The sequence below is a fragment of the Daktulosphaira vitifoliae genome, unplaced genomic scaffold (assembly GCF_025091365.1).
Source record: "Daktulosphaira vitifoliae isolate Bord-2020 unplaced genomic scaffold, ASM2509136v1 Scaffold_5, whole genome shotgun sequence".
Taxonomy (NCBI): domain Eukaryota; kingdom Metazoa; phylum Arthropoda; class Insecta; order Hemiptera; family Phylloxeridae; genus Daktulosphaira; species Daktulosphaira vitifoliae.
In genome coordinates this window covers 11,865,147-11,873,289 of record NW_026099576.1, presented here as the reverse complement: position 1 = coordinate 11,873,289, position 8,143 = coordinate 11,865,147, and the positions used below count along the sequence as shown (strand labels likewise).

General features: G+C 28.0%; 1 protein-coding gene across 1 annotated transcript in view; it reads right to left on the bottom strand.

Moving 5' to 3' along the window:
* Window positions 1–2,000, bottom strand: part of LOC126908182 (zinc finger MYM-type protein 1-like) — a 3,037-nt gene extending 1,037 nt beyond the window's left edge. The window contains exon 1 of the mRNA XM_050690093.1: window positions 12–2,000. Coding sequence (XP_050546050.1) covers window positions 12–1,473 — 1,462 coding nt within the window. The 5' untranslated portion in view covers window positions 1,474–2,000. The remainder of the gene's footprint in view (window positions 1–11) is intronic.
* Between the last annotated feature and the right edge of the window lie 6,143 nt (window positions 2,001–8,143).

Sequence of the window (8,143 nt, the reverse complement as noted above, 5' to 3'; positions counted from 1 at the left end):
GTCTGCCCAACTAGTCATTTCTTCTAAACACGAATGGACAGCAGGAAGAAGTTGATCAAACACTTCTACTGAGTCATGCCTCTGTTTTAGTTTTTCTTTATGAGTATTTTCTTGATTCAGTTCTTTGACATGTTTTGAAAATGCAGCTTGTCTTTTTGGAGTATTTAAAAATACGAAAACTTTTTCGATTGTACCCATAGTATTTCGAATGGATTGTACACCGCAAGCATAAGTTATAGCTAAATTTAAACTGTGCGCACTGCAATGAACATATATAGCAGTTTTATATTCTTTTTTTATGCATGATTGTACACCATTGAATCTCCCACTCATCGATGCAGCTCCATCATAACCCTGTCCTCTGATGTACTGCATTTCAATTTTCATGTCAGTAAGTTCTTTAATAATTATACTTGCAAGTGCGCTTCCACTTAAGTCCATAACAGGTACAAATTTTAAAAATTGTTCTTTTATTATTTTACTTTTAGAATCAAAATAACGAACACATAACGAAAATTGTTCAATGCCAGCCACGTCTGCCGTTTCGTCAGCTATTACCGAAAAACATTTACTATTATTGATTTCATCAATGATTTTAAATAAAATAATATCATGACAAGAACTGATAATTTCGTTTTGAATCTTCCAACTTGTATACTGCGCGTTTTTTGCACAATTTGTTCTTGCCAATTCGTAAGATTCATCACCAGACAACTTTGTCGCATTCATATGAAATCGCATTAAAGCTCTAAAGTTACCGTCATTTTCTATTGGGTTTTCCGTCGTTAGCATTCCAAAATCCCGATGTCCGCGTAAGGCAATTCCCTGTCTTCCGCAAAAAACCACAGATTCGATTACTGGAATAATTATTTTTCTATTCAATTCTTTCTGCATTTTAGAAGCTTTATTTAATTGTAAATCTATTGAATCTTGTTTTCCAGCTTCAATAGCAACAATGTTCTGATACTCTTCAACTGCTTTGAGGTGATAATTACACTTTTCGTGAATATTAAATTTTTCTATTGCTTTATACCAAATTTTAAAAGGCTTAAGACTAAAATTACCCAAAACCTGAGAACCTCCTTCCGTTTTATTAAATATAACACAATACTTGCAATACGCGCCGTCTTCTTTATGTGAATACGCCAACCAAATCCATTTCTCCAACCAACTAAATTGAAACTTCAATTTTTTTTTGTTTTTAAATTCTGTTGTTGGGAAAATAAATGTTTTTTCTGGGGTCCATGTGTTTTGAAAAAAATCTATTTTTTCTTTATTTGATAACTTTTTACCAACACATAATTCAATATCAAATAAACTAACCTGCAGATTATCGTGCTGACAATGTACATTTTCTATTTGTTGGCTTAAATCATCTTCCGGACAAAATTTCGCATTATTTGTATTTAATTCCTGCCGCGGTACTTTTTTGGCAAAAAAGTCAGTTATACTTTTATTAACACGTTTACTCATTTTACGAAACAGTATATTATATTGTAAGATTAGAAATACAAAACCTAATCACGTTTATATAATATCTTATATCGCACATGCACACAAATACGTAGATAACTCAAAGAACCGACACTGAGAATAAATATCGGACAACTGATGTTATTAATTTATCAATATTATTAGACTTAATATAAACTAATAATAACTTAGATGGCCACGTGGTCGGTTTTCGTATTACAAATTTACATCAATATCTAATTGCCTATCATAAAAGATAAGAACCTGAATAATGTAAATTATTTCTAAATATAATAAAAATAAAAATAGTTTACATCAAGATTCAAATAATATTCTTATTTTAACCAAGATAAATATTTCTGAATTTATACATAAATTATTATGGACTTTCATAATAATATTTTAAACCATTTGTTCTGATAAATCGTCTGCATTATGAAGACTGCAATATTATGATTTTTATGTTATAAATTTAATATAAATAGATCACTTTTCAATAGTTATTAAATAAAAAATACGGTCCAAGGGGGGTGTCCAGACACCCANCGCACACATGTATGACACGCCACTGAATATGGTGCATCTTTCGTGTTCATTTATTGCTCTCAGTAGTGGATAATGAATGCGAATTTATAATAAGTTTATTCCACGTGTTAGATTTGGCTAGTAAGTTGGATTCTACACATATGAATAACTCGAAATATTTAATCTTAGCTATTTTGTGACTGATATGCATGTTCCATTTTAGTGTAATTAAGTGACCCTGGTTTGTAATTTTTAGTGTGGGTGTCGATAGAATTCTCTTACATAGGGTCATATTTCTGTAATCTATCCTTGTTTTTGTTATTGGCGGAGGATAACTTAACCTGATTTTTCTATCGGTATAATTTGGAATCCATTGTTTTTTTAGTGATATTTATTTCCACAACAAAAAAAATAAAATTTTATTAATGATTGAACAAATTAAATCAAATCAAAAGATTCACCAAAACAAAATTCACTTTAAAATTTCTAAGTGTCATTTATTTGTTTTAAAAAAATATTCTAAGTCCAAATTAAGTAAAAAAATCGACTAAGTCCCGGAGAGTAAAATCTTGAGTAGAGTGTCATAGATTTAGTGTATTTTAAAATTACTGAAAGAACTGGTTTAGACGGGGAAAATGGCTTTTTATAGTCCGATGGGAGTAGCCAAGCGATCCCTACCGTGATCTTGGAAGCCGAGACTTTCTACTCTAATTGGTTTATTATAATGAATTTATAAAAAATGGATTATAAAATTTAATAATGATATTGATATTTTTCTCAAATATAGTAATATTAATAATATTATTTGTTAGTATAGATTTATTAACTGAAAATGTATTAATTGTTTCCGGCAGTTCGTAGAACAAAGACATTAACAACGTGACTAGCTACCCATTAAGAAAAGCTCACAATGAATATTTAGTATTATATGAATAATTAAAGTTAGGTTGGGTTAGTTATAAAAATAAAATAATTTTAAAATGTTTGAGGTTTAAGATGTTAATTGACATTTATTTCCATGATAAAAATATATATTCGCTATATCCAACGGATTTCGCTAAGTATGCCAGGAGGCAATCTGTCATGACCACATGAAATGATGAGTAATGTGGCTCTCCATGTGATAAATGTTTCTTCCCGCATACTAAGTTGTGGGTATCAGATATGCCTAACAAATTCCCTACTTTCTGAACGTATGGAATTTTCACAACAGCTAAAATTTTGGAAGTAACTCCCTTTGGTGTCAAAGTTTCAAGGGATATAAAGAATGTATTATCTAATATATCATTATTACATTTTTCTATTATGTTATGACTATCATTCTCTGAGTTTGATATAAGAAAATTTTCGATGTGTTTGTCATACTTTTTTGCCATTATATTCATTCAAGGTGTTTACTCCCTTAAAACCTAGGTTAATTAAAATGGCCTCATCTGTATTTCTCGAGAAGAATATTATTGTAGGTTCTCCATAATGTTTAAATATTTGTCTACTTATATATATTCTATTAAGGGTATTTTGATCAGTAGTGACAGAATTTTTTAAATGTTTGATAACCATTTCAATCTGATCTTTAGGTTTCTTTTTTAGATTAAATTTTATTTGATTTTTTAAGTTGTAAAATTCATTTTCTGAATTATAATTTGTCACCCCATTTTTTATTCTAATTGCTCTGCCCTCTAACTTATTTATTTTGGAATCTATGAATGTTCTTTTAACCGCTCCAATTGTTACTACTATATTGTTCTTGCCTTGAGTAATAAATTCAAAGTCCATTATGAAAAATGAGTTCATTTTAATGGATAAATTGAATTTTAATATTAAAGAGAGGAGTGAATTCTGAGTTGACTGTGTTGTAGAGAGTAGTTCAAAGTGTAGGCCGCAGGGGTAGTTTTTACAAACTGACTTGTGAAGATTTTTGTGAATCCTCAATGACTAATTTTTATACTTATTCCTACCTACTTAATATTTGTAGGTGGGACTTAAACTATTAATGTGCAAACATCCAATACAAGATTATTTTTTGTTTATATTATTATATTGGGTTGACTCTTCTATTTGCTATTTGTCTTCAATTATATCTAAATTAATTTTCTCATTAATTGTTTCTCTTATTAATTATTAATGGTTTATTACGCAATAGATTGTTGGAAGTTCGATAGCATAGGTTAAATTGTACTTATCTTACGTCCTATGTAATACAATAATATTTCAAGTAATCCAGTGTTGATTTCCTCATTAAACGCACTAATTTCTGTTCCATATTTTTGTAATATATGTGATTTTGGAGCCATAAAAAATGATTGATTTTGATGTATGACAGGTAACTCATGAAAACAAGTATCTGTTTTTGCCATTTTGACTGGAATTGGTTTGCATTTCATGAGGTATATGATTTCTCCATTAATAATAGAGGTACATGACTCTTAGTAATCTTAGAATTATTATTTGTTGTAATTAATATGGGGTTGCCTTCTAGAGAATGTATTGGGTAATTTATAAGTGTTTCGTTGAAAACACCTTTAGTTATAGCTAACACTTTATTATAGTTAATAGATAGAGTTAAATATTCTAAGTCCAAATTAAGTAAAAAAATCGACTAAGTCCCGGAGAGTAAAATCTTGAGTAGAGTGTCGTAGATTTGGTGTATTTTAAAATTACTGAAAGAACTGGTTTATTTTTCCATTATACTATAACTTCCAAATCGTGTGTGGGTCTCCACATGATATATGCGTTTTTTTACATATTAAGTTGTACTCTTTTTTAAGATTTAGAACGACCATATAACATAAGGCAATCGATCATTTGCACTTTATCAATAGTATCATTGATGTTTACACTGTGTTGACGTCTACACGTTAAAGAATGTGAATCTATTACTTTCAGATGATTACCTTGTTTTTCATGAGTGCCTGGTAGCATTACTTCTAATAATTTTATACATTCCCTATCATAACGAAGTCGACATAGTTTCAAAGTAAAAAACGTGGAATTTAGTATCCTACTCCCTATAATATGCAAACTGTCCACACGTAAGACCAATTTTTCTACAACATACAAATGCGATGGATAACCATATTCTATTATTGTAGGAATATTCCTGATTTTTGATATTCAAATTGTGTTGACGTTTACATACTATGGAATGCGACTCTACTAATTTCAAATAATTGCCTTGTATTTCGTGAGTGCCTGGTATTATGGCTTCTATTAATTTTATACACTCCCCATCATGACGGAAACGACATAGTTTCAAGGAAAAAAATTTGGAATTCAGTATTCTACCTCCCATAATATGTAACCTATCAACACGTAAGCCCAATTTCTCAACAATATTTAATCGTGATTGAAAACCATATACTATTATTGTGGGAATATTCCTGCCATCAGATAAAAGGGTTCCAATATGTTGGGTGTTAAGACTATTTTCCTGATATACTATGTTTTTACTCGGGTTTCTTTTATTCGTGTGCGAACGACTAGAGATTTCCTTTATATTTGAGGCAAAAAGTTGTTCAATAGGACTTTTAGTAATCTTAGAATTATTATTTGTTGTAATTAATATGGGGTTGCCTTCTAGAGAATGTATTGAGGAATTTATAAGTGTTTCTTTGAAAGCACCTTTAGTTATAGCTAACACTTTATTATTGTTAATACATAGAGTTTCAAATTCAATTATAAAAACTTTGTTAACCATTATTAATATGATGAGTTTGCAAATGAAATTATAAGACTTACAATATCCTTTTGAAAAAAAATTATTTCAAAATAAATTTCTGCAAATAATTTTTTGTTATGATGTATGATTCTTCATGAAAAAAAAAAGAAAATGAGAAAGTGTGAAAAAATAATTTGTTCCAACATATTATATCCTACAAATCGTGCTAAATATGCCAGAAGACAATCTGTCATGACTACATCAAATGATGGGTCATGTGGTTCTCCACTTGATATATGCGTTTTTTTTATATATTAAGTTGTGAGTTTCAGATAAATTTAATAAATTCCCTATTTTATGAATGTATAGAATCTGCACAACGGCTAATATCTCTGAGGAAATTCTTTTTGGAGTTATTGTTTCAAGAGATATAAAGAATGAGTCTTTTAATGTATTTTTATTATATATTTCTATTATATTATGGCTGTTAAAGTCTAATTTTGATATTATATAATTTTCAATATGATTGTTAAATTTCTTTGCTAGAATATGAAGAGTATTTATTCCCTTAAATCCCATATTTATTAAAATTGTTTTATCTGTGTTGCCTGAGAAAAATATTATAGTAGGATTTTCATAATTTTTGAATATTTGTTTTCCTATGANAGGATTTTCATAATTTTTGAATATTTGTTTTCCTATGAAATGTTTATTAAGGGTATTTTGATTTGTGAAAAAAGAATTTTCTAAATGTTTAATTGCCATATCAATCTGTATTTTAGGTTTCTTTTTTAAATTAAATTTAATTTGAATTTTTAAATTCTCAAATTCATTATTCAGAATATAATTTAATCAGAAGGTCTAATTTTGACATATATTTTTTAATATGTTTGTCATATTTTTTTGCTAGTATATTAATAATATTTATCCCCTTAAAGCCCATATTGATTTAAATTGATTTATCTGTGTTGCCTGAGAAAAATATTATAGTAGGATTCTCATAATATTTGAATATATGTCTCCCTATATACTGTTTATTAAAAATATTTTGATTTATAAAGAAAGAATTTTTCAAATGTTTAATCGCCATATCAATGTGTTCTTTGGGTTTTTTTTTTAGATTAAATTTAATTTGATTTTTTAAAGTATCAAATTCATTTTTCACAATATAATTTGTTTTCCCATTTCTTAGTCTAATAGCCCTGTCCTTGAATGTGTTTATATCAGAGACTATAAATGTTCTTTTTAATGCTCCAGTTGTTACTACTAAATTGTTTATTCCTTGAGTTATAAACTCAAAGTCTATTATAAAAAATGAGTTCATAATTGTTAATAAATTAGAATTTTAATATTAAGAATGAGAGAGAAAATAATAATAAATTATATTTATTTATACAAAATTGATGATAGTTTAAAAAAATAAACTAAAGGTATAAATATTTATAAAAGAAATGTACTTACAATTTCAATTGCAACAATCAGAATCAATTCTTGTGTTGCTTCGAGTTGTTCTAAGTGTTAGTTGCTAAAGTAGTTTTTACAAACTGACTTTTGAAAATTTTTGTTACAACCAAAATAACTAATTCTTATGATTATTAACTGTTTTGTAGGTGGGATTTAATTTTAATGTCAAAATTAGCCAATGCTGATTTGTTTTGCTTTAATAATTCTAAGGGTAGGGTGATTTTACTGTATCCTGTAGTTATCTATTGGTTATTGGGGGGCTGCAGGCGCGGTTCTAGGACTAAATTTTGGTATGGGCAACAGTAGATTTAAAATTATAGGTTTTAACTGCAAATAATATTCCTCATTTTTCCCCCCTTCCCCACAACATTTTTTTAATAAAATTATAGTATTATTATTATTATAGTGTATAGCTTAAAATATTCATATTAATTATAATAGATAAGTAATAAAGGTTTTAAATATTAAAAAATAGAGTAATCCATAGTTTTGAACTAATTATGTATAATTATGTCTATTTAAATAAATTTAAATTTAACTGTTAAAAACGTTCAGACTGTTCAAACTAATTTTAAAAATAATAGTAAGCTAAATTTGAAATTGTATTCTTCTGTTTTTCATGCTTGCAAACACTTCAAGGACAGCAGTTGGATCTTTTAATAATTTGTCTGAGTTTTCAAAATCAATTGATAAAAGTGTAAGACTACTTAATCGTGAACTCTTCATAGTTGATCTTAAATATGTCTTAATACGGCGCATGGTGCTAAAACTGCGTTCTGCATTAGCTGAAGACACAGGAATGACCATGACCAATTCAATTATTTTTTTTACATGGTTAAAAGTCTCACCATAGTTGCTTATTTGTTGATGTAGGTCAGATAATGTTAAATTATCCAAAAATAAAGATTTTCCAATCAGACACTGGTTCTTCAATACTTCTATAAAATCATTAGTTGTATATGGTTGATACATATTACCTAATTTAACTAACAAATCTGAATTTAGAAATTCATTTGATTTGGG